The sequence below is a fragment of the Oncorhynchus masou genome, chromosome 30, assembly GCF_036934945.1.
Source record: "Oncorhynchus masou masou isolate Uvic2021 chromosome 30, UVic_Omas_1.1, whole genome shotgun sequence".
Lineage (NCBI taxonomy): Eukaryota > Metazoa > Chordata > Actinopteri > Salmoniformes > Salmonidae > Oncorhynchus > Oncorhynchus masou.
Window position 1 is genome coordinate 43,719,732 of NC_088241.1, and position 17,370 is coordinate 43,737,101.

Genomic DNA, 17,370 nt, shown 5'->3' on the forward strand with positions numbered 1-17,370 from the left:
GGCTGCATGTAATATGCTCAGTCACAATGACATAGTAGCCTGCATGTAATATCCTCAGTCACAATGACCTAGTAGGCTGTATGTAATATGCTCAGTCACAATGACATAGTAGGATGTATGTAATATCCTCAGTCACAATGACATAGTAGTCTGTATGTAATATCCTCAGTCACAATGACATAGTAGGCTGTATGTAATATGCTCAGTCACAATGACATAGTAGGATGTATGTAATATGCTCAGTCACAATGACATATCAGGCTGTATGTAATATGCTCAGTCACAATGACATAGCACGCTGTATGTAATATCCTCAGTCACAATGACATAGCACGCTGTATGTAATATCCTCAGTCACAATGACATAGCAGGCTGTATGTAATATGCTATCACCTAGTGTTTCCACCACATGGACCTCCTTCTCTGTCTTGTTGACAGCGTAGGTGTAGTAGAACCAGCAGTCGTTGGCATCCCTCTCCTTACAGTGCATCAGGGGGAAGGCCTGTCCTGGCTGAGGCAGCTTGTCCCTGTCCTTCACCTTGATCAGGTTGAAGTAGCTACAGTCTCTCTCACACGTGTCCTTCTTCTCCCCCGTCCCAAAGGCCCTGCACTGAACACACTCCCTGTGGAAGACAGGACATTGACATGTAACTCTGTACAGATGGAGTAACACACGTAGGTTGTCTCGCATTGTGATGCTTGATAGACTTGTGACATATTCATTAGTCTACTGGAATGCAAGAAAGCTGGATATTGAGGTTCCACTCCACATGCAGGTGTTTGTAGTGGACAATGCTGTACCCTTACCACCACTACTGGTTTTAGATATCACAGTTGTGTCTAGACTTTTCATTGGTCCCCTTTCTTGGAATTATCAGAGGAAAGTAAACAAAGGTCACAATAATAATTGAGGTTAAGACGGATAAAGGAAGCCATCTCTTTATGCCTACTTTAAAAGAGTAAGAGGCACTAAACTCAGGCTGAGGAAAGAGACAAGGATCCGGTCCCTCAAATAATAATACTTTAAAAAAGAAAAGCAGAATTCATTTCAAAATTCTACATATACATTTTCAGAAACGTTAGCTTTTATTGTTTAAAGAAATTCTGAAAGAGATTGGTGTGTTTTTTCACTATCGAATCATGGCACAGGGTTGATCAATGACAACCATGTGTTTGTTTAAAAACTATCATGGTTTCATTTCAGAGAGACAAATAATCATGTTTTTTTTAAAGAACTGTTCAAATGATACATTTGTGCCATCAGAAATCTATACAGTAATATGAGATGTGTGTAATTAAAAAAAAAACATTTAGTCATTTAGCAGATACTGTTAGTCACTTTTGATAAGAGTAAGTGAATTCATCTTAGGATTGTTGAGATAACCACATATCACAGTCAAATATACAGGATGCGAACATTCCATTCCAGCTAAATGATGGACAGACAGCACCTGAGAATAAAGCATACATTTTGCATTGTGGTTTACAAAAATGAAAAATGTTCATCTAAAATCTATGACTAAAAACATCAGAGAACAGTAATATTTTACACACACATGAAGGTACCCATAAGGAATCATTTCTGATGTAAAAACACAAATGTGCATTTTTTTCAATATAGCGTTTTGGAAATAAACTCGTTGTATATTGTTGTTTTCTGCATAGTTAAAACAGATTCAAATAAACAAATACAATTCATTCATTCCTTTATTCAACTCACTTGTGTTCTGCGCAGACCCCTGGACAGGTAGGACAGATCTCACAGCTGGGGCCCTGGAACTTTGGGTCAGTACACTTGCAGATGCCACACTCACAGGTGCCTCGTCCGTTACAGATCTGCTTGTTGGAAGCCAGGCAGGTCGTGGTGTCCAGAGAACAGTCACAGGCACTGCCTGTCCAGTTGGCATCACATATACACACCCTGCACTCACAGTGACCATGTCCTGCCACAACACACAGGGTCAGAGATGATCCTCCATAGTTCAAATATAATTTCATACTATAGATAATATTCTAGATTAGAGATGAAATTAAGCTAAATTGAACACGGGAAATCTAATTTCATAAAACGCCATGTATGATTTTATCAACTGATCTCTAATTTAATTGGGAAATCACCCATTACGCCACAAACAAAGAGGTAGTTTGTGTTCTGAGGAATATGTTCCACAGGTCTTCAGATGGAACACAGGTCTTGACCGTCATTTCACAGCAAGCTAAATCTTTACTGATCATCCATTGAACTGAAATCGCGTACCTCCACAGAGTTTGTTGTTGGAGCGGTCACAGTTGAAGTTGTCACACTCGCAGAACATCCCGCTGTAGCGCTCCTCTGGGTTCTCTCTCTTCTTGCACTCACAGGTTCCACACACACAGTCTCCGTTGTTGCTGCAGATGTCTGTACCGTTGTCTTTACGGCAGCTCTTATCCAGGTCTTCGCTGGTCACCTCGTTGGTGCTGCACTCACACTGTCTACCAATACGGCCCTCATTGCACCTGACAGATAATAAAGGAAATCTAATGTTATTAACAACAAGGGAGGACTGCATGTAAAAAGTATTCACATGCAAACAGATGCAATGCACTTAAACAGTCACATGCTAATGGCCAATAGAAATAGATTTACAACACATTATATATACAGTATCAAATATCATGATGTATCTCTATGCCATGGAAATTATTACAATATGGAAGGTGAATAAAGGGTTAAGATCTTCTGCTAGTGAAACACAAGTGCCTTACCTGCAGGCTCCACATTCATATGTCCCGTTGCCGTTGTGGCAGATCTCACTGTTCTCAATGCCATCTTTGTGACAGTCACACTCGCAGATGAAGTTCAGAGTGATCTCCACCTCCTCATTGAACCCTAGGGGTTTGATCTTGATGGTCTCTGGTTTGCCCATTTTAGGACACTGCTTAGCTGTGATGCTTATGGTGAAAGACACCTACAGATCAGGGATGAAGGGATGCATTAACACATAAGGCATAATAATCACATTTTGTAATAAAAACAATGACCCTGACACCTACAGATACTGAAAACATTATATTTACTTGATCAGAAAGCTAAAATAACTGAACTTGAATTTAAAAAAAATCTAAAATAAATACATATGTATTTGAAATAGAAAGCATTCAATGTCATGTTGTTTTGGTTTCTCACCTCGTCACCGATGGAGATATTGGAGCATTTTCTTCCCATCTCTCCCTCACCAGTCACTCCGTTCTTGCAGCGTGACTGATACATTATGGTCACTCCCTCTGGTAGCTTGCTGTTCTCCAGAATCACCTCTGAGGAAAGAGACTAGCACATAAAGAACAACAATTAGCCCTTTGTACACTTGTACACTTTGTACACTATATCCTGTGTGGCTCAGTCGGTAGAGCATGGCGCTTGCAACGCCAAGCGTCGTGGGTTCGATTCCCGCTGGGACCACCCATATGTAAAAGTAGTGGCCCCAGCCGACTTGTAAGTCGCTTTGGACAAAAGCGTCTGCTAAATGGGATATTTTATATACAACATTTTCAGTAGGCTTCAGTTTTACAAAAGCAGAAATGCATATTTTTGACTATTCCCATAGAAAGATCAGTTCAGAAAGAGAAATGTGATGACTTAACAGTAGCAGCAGCATGGTTTTGCCAACTATTTTAAGGATGAAAGTTAGATAGTGTGCAGAAGTGCATCTTCTCCAGTAACTAAACCAATCCAATCTATACTTACATTGTAGGCATCAATAATGAGGTTGATAACGTTGCTGGAGTTAGCAGAGAGTATCCCCACCGCAGATTTAGGAATGAGATTCTTTAACTCCTGAGAGAGAAAACACAACACACTAAATGATCATGTACTCGTATGTTAATTGGAATCCTGTCAATCTCTAAATACTCACCAGAAAAGTATTGTTTTGTCATGTTTTGCTTGACCCATTAAGATTGCTGAGTAGTTTGATTGTGGTCTGCATCCCATAGTGGTAAAGTCAATCTAAAGTTCCAACTTTTTGAAGTGTTGTGAGGTTCTAAATTCAGAAATCCAAGGCTGCATCCCAAATGGCACTCAATCCCTACATAGTCCACCACTAATATCGGGAATAGGGTGCCATTTGGGACGCATAATGTAATCAACTAAATGAGAACGCCATTCTACCGAGGTTGACAGATTGCAAATATTGTCCAAACATTGGACTGATGTGGATATGCTAAAAGGTCATTACGGAACTCCAGACAGACTTCTAATTGGCTTGAAAAGCACTAGAGGGCAGCAGGGAACATTCAAAGGCTGCTGCCCAAATGGAAACCTATTCCCCACAAAGTGCAGTACTATTGACCTGGGCCCATAGGGCTCTCATCAAAAGTAGTTCACTTTTTAGGGAACATGGTGCCATTTGGGGAACAACCAGAGATCCAAAGAGATGCTACTAGTAACAAGGAGCAGATGCTGCTCTTCAAAGAGTTGGGCTTCTTCTAACCTACAACAGACAAGCACAGGAAATTGAAAGGAATTCCACACACACACCCACGTACAAACACGCACAGACACAAACAGTGTAATGGAACAACTGACTGACCTTGTAAACAGGCTGGAACTCCTCTGTGATGGCAAAGATCGTCTGGATGTTGTTGTCGCTAAGTTTCTGAACCAGGTGAGCGATGGAGGGGTAGTCCTGTTACAGGGAGACAATGAGGAAGTACAGGTATCAGGTAAGCCCTTTGATGACATCACTAAGGGCAAGTAGCCCATTCCCTTCAAATCTTGTCATATTCAAAATGCAGACCACACAGAAGACTAGAAAGAAAAGTCACAATACATACAGTACATAGGAGTGCATGATTATACTACATAGTGTATTATTATACTACATAGTGTATTACTATAATGCATAGTGCATTACTACAATACATTATGCATTATTATACTACAGTGTATTATTATACTACATAGTGTATTACTAAACTACATAGTGCATTATTATACTGCATAGTGTATTATTATACTGCATAGTGTATTATTATACTCCTTAGTGTATTATTATACTACATAGTGTATTATTATACTACATAGTGTATTATTATACTACATAGTGTATTACTATACTACATAGTGTATTACTATACTACACAGCGCATTATTATAGTGCATAGTGTATTACTATAATGCATAATTATACATACATAGTAGTGGCTCATTGTGTACATGTTGTTCTCCAGGTGACATTTCCCATCGTTGGGCAAAACTATCCCTCCCAGTTTCCCGTCTCCAGCAAAGTGGAAGCCAGCGTCAGTGGAGAACACCAGCAGACGGGTGACGTTCCTCCAGCCAATGTGCTCCTGGGGAAGGGAGGGAGGACTATTAAAACATGTAAAAATTAACCACATACAGAAAATGGACACAGCCTACAGAAATACCAGAGAACAAAATTACAAGACTTACAAAAGATTCAGTAAGTATATATAAAAAACTATGAACAACTATGTGAAAGGTTACCCTCTTAAAATAGCAGTTTAGCGCCCTAGAGTGAATGAACTTTCAAAAGTTTTATAAAAAGGCCTTCTCTAAGCATATACACATTAAGCCCTGACTCCAGCCCTTCTCAAATGAGAATAGGGTCTTGAGGTCTGGTACCATGAGAAAGTCAATATAAAGCACTGATAAAAGTATTATTGGAACTTCATGGTCTGGTTTTCTGGACAGATATCAAGCCTAGTCCTAGAGTAAAAAGTAAGCTCAATGGAGAAATCTTTTCAGTCCTGGACTAGGCTTGATCTATGTCTGAGAAACTCTCCCTAAATATGATATAAAAACATATTACTTACACCACACACAGCCACTTGCATGATGGCATCGAAGCCTCCCTCTGGTGAGTCCAGGTTTCCAGAGATCTGCTGTTGTCCCACCAGGGTATTGAACTCCTGTCCATTGCTGGTCAGCTTCAGGACGTTCTTGTAGCTGAAGGGACTGGTGCAGTTCTGGTCCCCAGCACAGGGGTTCAGCAGCTTGGCTGGGGTGGTGCTAATGTAAGGCATCACTGTCTTTTCTACAAAGGAACCAAAACCTAGAAGAAGAAGAAGAAGAAGATATCCATCTCATATTCAGTGCCTTGCGAAAGTATTCGGCCACCTTGAACTTTGCGACCTTTTGCCACATTTCAGGCTTCAAACATAAAGATATAAAACTGTATTTTTTTGTGAAGAATCAACAACAAGTGGGACACAATCATGAAGTGGAACGACATTTATTGGATATTTCAAACTTTTTTAACAAATAAAAAAAACTGAAAAATTGGGCGTGCAAAATTATTCAGCCCCCTTAAGTTAATACTTTGTAGCGCTACCTTTTGCTGCGATTACAGCTGTAAGTCGCTTCGGGTATGTCTCTATCAGTTTTGCACATCGAGAGACTGACATTTTTTCCCATTCCTCCTTGCAAAACAGCTCGAGCTCAGTGAGGTTGGATGGAGAGCATTTGTGAACAGCAGTTTTCAGTTCTTTCCACAGATTCTCGATTGGATTCAGGTCTGGACTTTGACTTGGCCATTCAAACACCTGGATATGTTTATTTTTGAACCATTCCATTGTAGATTTTGCTTTATGTTTTGGATCATTGTCTTGTTGGAAGACAAATCTCCGTCCCAGTCTCAGGTCTTTTGCAGACTCCATCAGGTTTTCTTCCAGAACGGTCCTGTATTTGGCTCCATCCATCTTCCCATCAATTTTAACCATATTCCCTGTCCCTGCTGAAGAAAAGCAGGCCCAAACCATGATGCTGCCACCACCATGTTTGATAGTGGGTATGGTGTGGTCAGGGTGATGAGCTGTGTTGCTTTTACGCCAAACATAACGTTTTGCATTGTTGCCAAAAAGTTCAATTTTGGTTTCATCTGACCAGAGCACCTTCTTCCACATGTTTGGTGTGTCTCCCAGGTGGCTTGTGGCAAACTTTAAACAACACTTTTTATGGATATCTTTAAGAAATGGCTTTCTTCTTGCCACTCTTCCATAAAGGCCAGATTTGTGCAATATACCACTGATTGTTGTCCTATGGACAGAGTCTCCCACCTCAGCTGTAGATCTCTGCAGTTCATCCAGAGTGATCATGGGCCTCTTGGCTGCATCTCTGATCAGTCTTCTCCTTGTATGAGCTGACAGTTTAGAGGGACGGCCAGGTCTTGGTAGATTTGCAGTGGTCTGATACTCCTTCCATTTCAATATTATCGCTTGCACAGTGCTCCTTGGGGATGTTTAAAGCTTGGGAAATATTTTTGTATCCAAATCCGTCTTTAAACTTCTTCACAAAAGTATCTCGGACCTGCCTGGTGTGTTCCTTGTTCTTCATGATGCTCTCTGCGCTTTTAACGGACCTCTGAGACTATCACAGTGCAGGTGCATGTCACGCATTGGTCTTAGTATTTTGTGTTTTAGTTAATTAGTTGGTCTGGCCAGGGTGTGACATGGGTTTATTGTTTGTTGTAATTCTTAGTGGGTTTTTTAGTTATTGGGATTGTGGTTGATTAGGGGTGTCTGTTGCATAGGTTTGGCTGCCTGAGGCGGTTCTCAATCAGAGTCAGGTGATTCTCGTTGTCTCTGATTGGGAACCGTATTTAGGTAGCCTGGGTTTCACTTTGTATTTCGTGGGTGATTGTTCCTGTCTCTGTGTTAGTGTTCACCAGACAGGCTGTATAGGTTTTTCACGTTCCGTTTGTTGTTTTTGTTATTTCATGTATCGTCATTTGTTCTATTAAAAACATGAGTAACCAACACGCTGCATTTCAGTCCGACTCTCTTTCGACAAACGAAGAACGCCGTTACAGAATCACCTACCACACACGGACCGAGCAGCGTGTCAACAGGCAGGAGCAGCCCAAAGAGGAGCCTCGTATTAAGGATTTCTGGACATGGGAGGAAATCCTTGACGGGAGAGGACCCTGGGCTAAACCGGGGGAGTGTAGCCGCCCAAAGGTGCAGCAGGAGAAGAGGAAACAGGAGCAGCCCAAAGAGGAGTACAGTATGGACTATACGACGTGGGAAGAAATAGACAGGTGGGCGGCCGACCCAGAGAGAGTGCCGGAGCCCGCCTGGGATTCTCTGGAGCAGTGCGAAGAGGGCTATAGGAGAATGGAGTCGAAAAGAAAGACACGGCGGCGCAGAGCGAAGCCCCAAAAATTTCTTGGGGGGGGGGCTCAGAGGGGGAGTGGCTGAGTCAGGAGACAGACCTGAGCCAACTCTCCCTGTTTATCGTGAGGAGCCAAGGAGGAGACCAGAACCGGTGTTGGAGGTGAGCGAAGCAGAGACTGTGAAGGAGTTAATGGGGAAATTGGAGGAGAGATTAATGAGGGAGTTGCTAGTTTGGTGCTTTAGGTACAAGATTCGTCCGACGGAGCGTGTCAGGGATTTAATGGCACCTGGGTCAGCGCTCCATACTAGTCCTGAGGTGCGTGTTAGTCGGCTGGTGAAAAATGTGCCAGCCTCACGCACTAGGCCTCCTGTGTACCTACCTAGCCTTGCACGTCCTGTGCCAGTCCTGCTCTCAGGCTCTCCAGTACACCTTCACGGTCCAGTCCATCCTGTGCCACCTTCACACACCAGTCCTCCGGTAGCAGCTCCCCGCACTAGGCGTCCTGTGCGTGTCCTCGGCCCAATACCACCAGTGCCAGCACCACGCATCAGGCCTTCAGTGCGCCTCGCCTGTTCAGCGCAGCCAGCGCTTTCTCCCTCTCCTGCGCTGTCGGAGTCTCCCGCTTGTTCAGCGTTTCTAGAGTCTTCCTCCTCTACAGCGCTGCCGGAGTCTCCTGCCTGTATGGAGCAGCTAGAGCTGCCAGTCTGCATGGAGCAGCTAGAGCTGCCAGTCTGCATGGAGCAGCCAGAGCTGCCAGTCTGCATGGAGCAGCCAGAGCTGCCAGTCTGCATAGAGCAGCTAGAGCTGCCAGTCTGCATGGGGCAGCCAGAGCTGTCAGTCTGCATGGGGCAGCCAGAGCTGTCAGTCTGCTTGGAGCAGCCAGAGTTTCCAGTCTGCATGGAGCAGCCAGAGTTGCCAGTCTGCATGGAGCAGCCAGAGCTGCCAGTCTGCATGGAGCAGCTAGAGCTGCCAGTCTGCATGGGGCAGCCAGAGCTGTCAGTCTGCTTGGAGCAGCCAGAGTTGCCATTCTGCATGGAGCAGCCAGAGCTGCCAGTCTGCATGGAGCAGCTAGAGCTGCCAGTCTGCATGGGGCAGCCAGAGCTGTCAGTCTGCTTGGAGCAGCCAGAGCTGCCAGTCTGCATGGAGCTGCCAGTCTGCATGGAGCAGCCAGAGCTGCCAGTCTGCATGGAGCAGCTAGAGCTGCCAGTCTGCATGGGGCAGCCAGAGCTGTCAGTCTGCATGGGGCAGCTAGAGTTGCCAGTCTGCATGGAGTTGCCAGTCTGCATGGAGTTGCCAGTCTGCAAGGAGCTGCCAGTCTGCAAGGAGCTGCCAGTCTGCAAGGAGCTGCCAGTCTGCAAGGAGCTGCCAAAGCTGTTAGTCTGCATGGAACAGTCAGAGCTGTCAGTCTGCAAGAAGCCGCCAGAGCTGTCAATCTGCATGGAGCAGCCAGAGCCGCCAGTCAGCATGGAGCAGCCAGAGCTGCCAGTCAGCATGAAGCAGCCAGAGCCGTCAGTCAGCCAGACTCTTCCAGATCTGCCAGTCAGCCAGACTCTTCCAGATCTGCCAGTCAGCCAGACTCTTCCAGATCTGCCAGTCAGCCAGACTCTTCCAGATCTGCCAGTCAGCCAGACTCTTCCAGATCTGCCAGTCAGCCAGACTCTTCCAGATCTGCCAGTCAGCCAGACTCTTCCAGATCTGCCAGTCAGCCAGACTCTTCCAGATCTGCCAGTCAACCAGACTCTTCCAGATCTGCCAGTCGGCCAGGATCTGCCAGTCAGCCAGGATCCGCCACTCAGCCAGGATCTGCCAGATCTGCTAGTCAGCCAGGATCCGCCAGTCGGCCAGGATCTGCCAGTCAGCCAGGATCCGCCAGTCAGCCAGGATCTGCCAGATCTGATAGTCAGCCAGGATCCGCCAGTCAACCAGGATCTGCCGGATTCAACTGCCTGGCTGGGCTTCATCTCAGTACTGGGCTTCTTCTCAGTACTGGGCTTCCTCTCAGTACTGGGCTTCCTCTCAGTACTGGGCTGCCCCTCAGTCCCGAGCTGCCCCTCAGTCCCGGGCTGCCCCTCAGTCCCGGGCTGCCCCTCAGTCCCGGGCTGCCCCTCAGTCCCGAGCTGCCCCTCAGTCCCGAGCTGCCCCTCAGTCCCGAGCTGCCCCTCAGTCCCGAACTGCCTCAGTCCCGAGCTGCCCCTCAGTCACGAGCTGCCCCTCAGTCACGAGCTGCCCCTCAGTCACGAGCTGCCTCAGTCCCGAGCTGCCCCTCAGTCACGAGCTGCTCCTCAGTTCAGTGGGGTTCTGGGTGAGGACTATTCGGCCATGGTCGGCGGCGAGGGTGGATCATCCTAGGACGCGAAGGGGAGGAACTATGACATTTATGGAGTGGGGTCCACGTCCCGAACCGGAACCGCCACCATGGACAGACGCCCACCCGGACCCTCCCTATGGTTTTGAGGTGCGTTCGGGAGTCCGCACCTTAGGGGGGGGTTCTGTCACGCCTTGGTCTTAGTATTTTGTGTTTTAGTTAATTAGTTGGTCTGGCCAGGGTGTGACATTGGTTTATTGTTTGTTGTAATTCTTAGTGGGTTTTTGTAAGTCGCTCTGGATAAGAGCGTCTGCTAAATGACTTAAATGTAAATGTTTTTTAGTTATTGGGATTGTGGCTGATTAGGGGTGTGTGTTGCATAGGTTTGGCTGCCTGAGGCGGATCTCAATCAGAGTCAGGTGATTCTCGTTGTCTCTGATTGGGAACCGTATTTAGGTAGCCTGGGTTTCACTTTGTATTTCGTGGGTGATTGTTCCTGTCTCTGTGTTAGTGTTCACCAGACAGGCTGTATAGGTTTTTCACGTTCCGTTTGTTGTTTTTGTTATTTCATGTATCGTCATTTGTTCTATTAAAAACATGAGTAAACAACACGCTGCATTTCGGTCCGACTCTCTTTCGACAAACGAAGAACGCCGTTACAGTGCATTTATACGGAGACTTGATTACACACAGGTGGATTGTATTTATCATCATTGGATCATTCAGAGATCCTCACTGAACTTCTGGAGAGAGTTTGCTGCACTGAAAGTAAAGGGGCTGAATAATTTTGCGCACCCAATTTTTCAGTTTTTGATTTGTTAAAAAAGTTTGAAATATCCAATAAATGTCGTTCCACTTCATGATTGTGTCCCACTTGTTGTTGATTCTTCACAAAAAAATACAGTTTTATATCTTTATGTTTGAAGCCTGAAATGTGGCAAAAGGTCGCAAAGTTCAAGGGAGCCGAATACTTTCGCAAGGCACTGTTTAAACTGTATAGTTAAGGAGACGGGACACCAATTTGTTAGCTTCAAAACATCTTCACTAAGATCAAACCGGTTATCTTACACATGGCATTATGGGTATTGTAGTACAGTGTAACTGCAATTTGCACCCAACCTGAACTGAAAGCAGAAGAGATCAATTTGAAGTGGAGAAGAAGTTCAAATAAATATAAACATCCTCAATCCTCATACAACCAGGCTGATTCTCAAGCTCACCGATTTTAAAATCAGTCGTGATCTTTGACATCTCCAGCATGAGCTGTGTTCCCAGGTTCTTGACGTTTTCCAGATCGTCCTTCATGGAGTAGGACAGGTCCATCAGGTAGTAGAGGTCAATGGGGTAATCCTCAGCCCGTTTGAACTTCAGGTTAAAAGACTGGGGTTCACCTGCAATACACAGACAAATGGGAAAGGTTAAGCCGGGGACTACTGACTTGCTAACTCTGGCATATTTACATTGATGTGAACACTGAAATCTTGATTCATGTGCACCTTCCCTGTCAAATAAGGTGCTGGCCTTCACATGAAAGAGTATAAGGAACCCTCCTTCCAAATCATAATAGCTAAAACACTCAAAGAAAATGGAGGCTACTGTAACTTATCAACATAACAGTGAAAGACCACGGAGGAACAGCAGGATAAACAAAAAAGACCCTCAGCAACGCTGCGACAACAATGGTTGTCAAGCAAGATGTTTTGTCTGAAGCAAAGTTAACTAAGACTGCATCCCTAATGACAACCGATTCCTAAAATAAGGCACCACTTTTGACTAGAGCTAAAAGTAGAGCACTAAATAGGGAAAAGGGTTCCATTTGGGACGCATCCCAATCAAAAGTAACAGTTCCATTTAAGTTTTTACCCGATCTGAGGCTGAGGGTGAGTTTCTGTGGCTGGACCTGTGTGATGTCCTCTGGTCGGAGTTTTCCTTCTCCCTTGTTGCGGTTGGTCACAGCCTTGTTCTTTAGGGCCTGTTGGCTGCCTCGGGGGTTCTCTACCTTGGTGGAGCTACAACCTCTCTTCCTCAGGGACTCCAGCTCGTCACAGCGGGTCGATGTGGCCTCACCCTGCTTCAGGAACCCCTGGGAGAGAGGAGATATAAGTATTATGAAACATTGCATTATGGCACTCAGAGGGAATCCACCCAAAATGTAAGGTCCTTCTTTTCTGAAAATGTATTTCCTACTCTCCCAAGCAGGTTATAAAGGTTACAAACAATATTGCCCGACATACTAGTGTTTAATTCCAAGGAACAGTTTAGATTTTTTAAAGTTGTAACGCTGTCAGTCAGTTGATATTAAGGTTGTGTAGCATCAACGCAGCAACAATGTTATTGGCAAATTCATATCCACGTACTGGGTCCATGCACCAGCCACATTTCGCTCCCACTTGAATGCACTCCCCACAGGATTTGGCATTAGCCTTGATGCACTCGTTCCCTTCTGGAATGGAATGGAAAAACAAAGGTTGAAAAGAAGCAAACTCATCATAGACTCCTAAAACCTAACCAGGTAATAAGCCAGAGTGTACACATTGTGGATTTTGGAAAACTGTGTGCCTCAGAGAGAACAGTAAATTGAGCCAGAGACAGAATGGAATATTCCGCTGTTCCATAGTTGCATGATGTCTTCACTACTATGCCCAAAGAAATGCTCAAAGAAACATACACTGTAAACCCCAGTGTGATGTCATTACTCAACTTTTGAGGAAACCTCTTGAAACTCTGGGGGCGCAATTTCATTTTTGGATGAAAAACGTTCCTGTTTTAAACAAGATATTTTGTCACAAAAAGATGCTCGACTATGCATATAATTGATAGCTTTGGAAAGAAAACACTCTGAATTTTCCAGAACTGCAAAGATATTGTCTGTGGGTGCCCTAGAACGGGAGCTACAGGCAAAACCAAGATGAAACGGCAACCAGGAAATGAGCAGGATTTTTGAGGCTCTGTTTTCCATTGTCTCCTTATATGACTGTGAATGCGAGAGGAATGAGCCTGCCCTATCTATCGTTTCCCCAAGGTGTCTGCAGCATTGTGACGTATTTGTAGGCATATCATTGGAAGATTGACCATAACTGACTACTTTTTCCAGGTGTCCGCCCGGTGTCCTCCGTCGAAATTGGTGCGTCATTTTCAGCTGCTGGTATTTTTCCATGCGATTCTGAGGGGAAAGCAGGCTTCCACGAACTGCATATCAATGAAGAGATATGTGAAAAAACTCCTTGAGGATTGATTCTAAACAACGGTTGCCATGTTTCGGTCGATATTATGGAGTTAATTTGGAAAAAGTTTGATGTTTTGGTGACTGAATTTTCAGTTCGTTTCGGTAGCCAAATGTGATGTACAAAACGGAGCGATTTCTCCTACACAAAGATTCTTTCAGGAAAAACTGAACATTTGCTATGTAACTGAGAGTCTCCTCATTGAAAACATCCGAAGCTCTTCAAAGGTAAATGATTTTATTTATTTGGTTATCTGGATTTTGTGAAAATGTTGCGTGCTAAAAGCTACGCAAAATGCTAAGCTAGCTTGCAATACTCTTACACAAATTATTGATTTGCTATGGTTCAAAAGCATGTTTTGAAAATCTGAGATGACAGTGTTGTTAAGAAAAGGCTAAGCTTGAGAGCAGGCGCATTATTTTCATTTTATTTGCGATTTTCAGAAATCGTTAACGTTGCGTTATGCTAATGAGCCTGAGGCTTTATTCACGATCCCGGATCCGGGATGGGGAGTATCAAGAGGTTTTAAGATATCGGAGTACAGTTACTTAAAGTGATTTGTAGTCATTACTCAAACCAATAGAGTAACTGTTCAGATTTGAGTTGTATCAGCTTGAAAGAAATGTTGCAATGCCCCCACTAAGCCACGCCTCCAATATAATTTCCCAGTGTGCCTTGCCTTTCCGAGTGAGTCCTCTGGCCTTCACCAAGTGAGTTCCTAGGTGAATGTTATCATTATAATTAAACTCTTTATGACAATACATTACATAACTCAGATTTTATAGAATGGCGCCGGAGGAGATGGCTGCCGTTTTATGTGCTTCTAACCAACTGTGCTATTTTGTTATTTTTTTTTGCGTTGTTACCTATTTTGTACATAATGTTGCTGCTACCGTCTCTTATGACTGAAAATAACTTCTGTGCATCAGAACAGCGATTACACACCTCGAACTGAACAAAGATTTTTTCCAAGTCTGACGCGAAGGATATACTGCTTTCTCGGGAACGTGAAGAAAAGACGGAGAAAAAGGGGGCGGAGGTCAGGCTGCCTTCTGAGAATTCGTAGGCGAGTGAGTAAACCTCCACTGTCATCCGTTCTATTGGCCAACATGAAATCATTGGAAAACAAAATGAATGATATACGATCAAGACTGTCCTACCAACAGGACATGAAAAACTGTATTATCTTATGTTTCACCGAGTCGTGGTTGAATGACGACACGGATAATATACGGCTGGCAGATTTTTCCATGCATCGGCAGGACAGAGAAGCTACGTCTGGGAAGACGAGGAGAGGGGGTGAGTGTCTATTTGTCAATAACAGCTGGTGCGCAATGCCTAATATTAAAGAAGTCTTGAGGTATTGCTTGCCTGAGGTAAAATACTTTATGACAAGCTGTAGACCACACTATCTACCAAGAGTTCTCATCTATATTATTTGTAGCCATCTATTTACCACCACAGACCGATGCTGGCACTAAGACTGCACTCAACCAGCTGTATAAGGCCATAGGTAAACAAGAAAATGCTCACCCAGAAGCAGCGCTCCTAGTGGCAGGGGCCTTTAATGCAGGCAAACTTAAATCCGTTTTACCTCATGTCTACCAGCATCTCACATGTGCAACCAGAGGAACAACATATACTCCACACACAGAGAAGCATACAACGCTCTCCCTCGCCCTCCATTTGTCAAATCTCACCATAATTATATCCTTCTTATTCCTGCTTACAAGCAAAAACTAAAGAAGGAAGTACCAATGACCAATGACAGTACCAATACGGAGGTGGTCAGATGAATTGGATGCTACGCTACTGGACTGTTTTGATAGCACAGACTGGAATATGTTCCTGGATTCAGCCAATGGCATTGAGGAGTATACCATCTCAATCATCGGCTTCATCAATAAGTGCAGCGATGACGTCGTCCCCACAGTGACCGTACGTACATATCCCAACCAGAAGCCATGGATTACAGGCAACATCCGCATCGAGCTAAAGGCTAGAGCTGCCGCTTTCAAGGAGCGGGACATTAATCCGTACGCTTATAAGAAATGCCGCTACGCCCTCAGACAAATCATCAAACAAGCAAAGCATCAATACAGGTTTAAGATTGAATCCTACTACACCGGCTCTAACACTTCTCAGATGTGGTGGGGCTTGAAAACTATTACAGACGCGAGCCTAACAGACGAGCTAAATGCCTGTTATGCTTGCTTCGAGGCAAGCAACACTAAAGCATAAATGAGAGCACCAGCTGTTCTGGCATCTCGGTAGCCGACGTGAAAAATACCTTTATTAAACAGGTCAACATTCACAAAGCTGCAGAGCCAGAGTGATTACCAGGACGTGTACTCAAAGCATGCGAGGACCAACTGGAAAGTGTCTTCACTGACATTTTCAATCTCTCCCTGACCGAGTCAGGGATTCTTCTGATGACATTGAGGAATACACCACATCAGTCACTGGCTTTATCAATAAGTGCATTGAGGACGTCCCCCCCACAGTGACTGTACATACATACTAGAGGTCGACCGATTATGATTTTTCAACGCCGATACCAAGAATGATTATTGGAGGACCAAAAAAGCCAATACCGATTAATCAGACTATTTTTTCATTTTTATTTATAATACTGACAATTACAACAATACTGAATGAACACTTATTTTAACTTAATATAATACACCAATAAAATCAATTTAGCCTCAAGTAAATAATGAAACATGTTCAATTTGGTTTAAATAATGCAAAAACAAAGTGTTGGAGAAGAAAGTAAAATTGCAATATGTGCTATGTAAGAAAGCTAACGTTCCTTGCTCAGAACATATGAACATATGAAAGCTGGTGGTTCCTTTTAACATGAGTCTTCAATATTCCCAGGTAAGAAGTTTTAGGTTGGAGTTATTATAGGAATTATAGGACTATTTCCCACTATACCATTTGTATTTCATTAACCTTTGACTATTGGATGTTCTTATAGGCACTTTAGTATTGCCAGTGTAACAGTATAGCTTCTGTCCCTCTCCTCGCTCCTCCCTGGGCTCAAACCAGCAACACAACGACAACAGCCACCATCGAAGCAGCGTTACCCATGCAGAGCAAGTGGAACAACTACTAGAAGGCTCAGATAAGATAAGTTAAATGCTAGCTAGCAACTTACCTTGCATTCGCGTAACAGGCAGTCACCTTGTGGAGTGCAACGAGAGAGAGGCAGGTAGTTATTGCGTTGGACTAGTTAACTGTAAGATTGGGTCCCCGGACTGACAAGGTGAAAATCTGTCGTTCTGGCCCTGACCGACGCAGTTAACCAACTTTTCCTAGGCCATCATTGAAAATAAGAATGTGTTCTTAACGGACTTGCCTAGTTAAATAAATGTATAAAAAAAAAATCAAATTTGTTTTAAAAATCGCAAATCGGCACCCAAAAATACAGATTTCCGATTTTTATGAAAACTTGTAATCGGCCCTAATTAATCGGCCATTACGATTAATCGGTCAACCTCTAGTACATACCTCAACCACAAGCCATGGATTACAGGCAACATTCGCACTGAGCTAAAGGGTAGAGATGCCGCTTTCAAGGTGCGGGTCTCTAACCCAGAAGCTTACATAAAATCCCGCTTAGCCCTGCAACGAACCATCAAACAGGCAAAGCGTCAATACAGGGCTAAGATTGAATCATACTTCACCGGCTCCGACGGTCGTCGTATGTGGCAGGGCTTGCAAAC

The 17,370-nt window shown here is 44.1% G+C and overlaps 1 protein-coding gene across 1 annotated transcript in view; it reads right to left on the minus strand.

Annotated features, from left to right (window-relative positions):
• Positions 1-17,370, minus strand: part of LOC135522641 (integrin beta-1-like) — a 57,121-nt gene that overhangs the window by 5,504 nt on the left and 34,247 nt on the right. The window contains exons 3-14 of the mRNA XM_064949092.1: positions 12,776-12,861; positions 12,282-12,501; positions 11,639-11,809; positions 5,815-6,053; positions 5,173-5,328; positions 4,569-4,664; positions 3,725-3,814; positions 3,167-3,307; positions 2,746-2,948; positions 2,258-2,496; positions 1,721-1,943; positions 394-623 (exon numbers count right to left, since the gene is read on the minus strand). Of these exons, the coding sequence (XP_064805164.1) occupies positions 394-623; positions 1,721-1,943; positions 2,258-2,496; positions 2,746-2,948; positions 3,167-3,307; positions 3,725-3,814; positions 4,569-4,664; positions 5,173-5,328; positions 5,815-6,053; positions 11,639-11,809; positions 12,282-12,501; positions 12,776-12,861 (2,094 nt within the window). The remainder of the gene's footprint in view (positions 1-393; positions 624-1,720; positions 1,944-2,257; positions 2,497-2,745; positions 2,949-3,166; positions 3,308-3,724; positions 3,815-4,568; positions 4,665-5,172; positions 5,329-5,814; positions 6,054-11,638; positions 11,810-12,281; positions 12,502-12,775; positions 12,862-17,370) is intronic.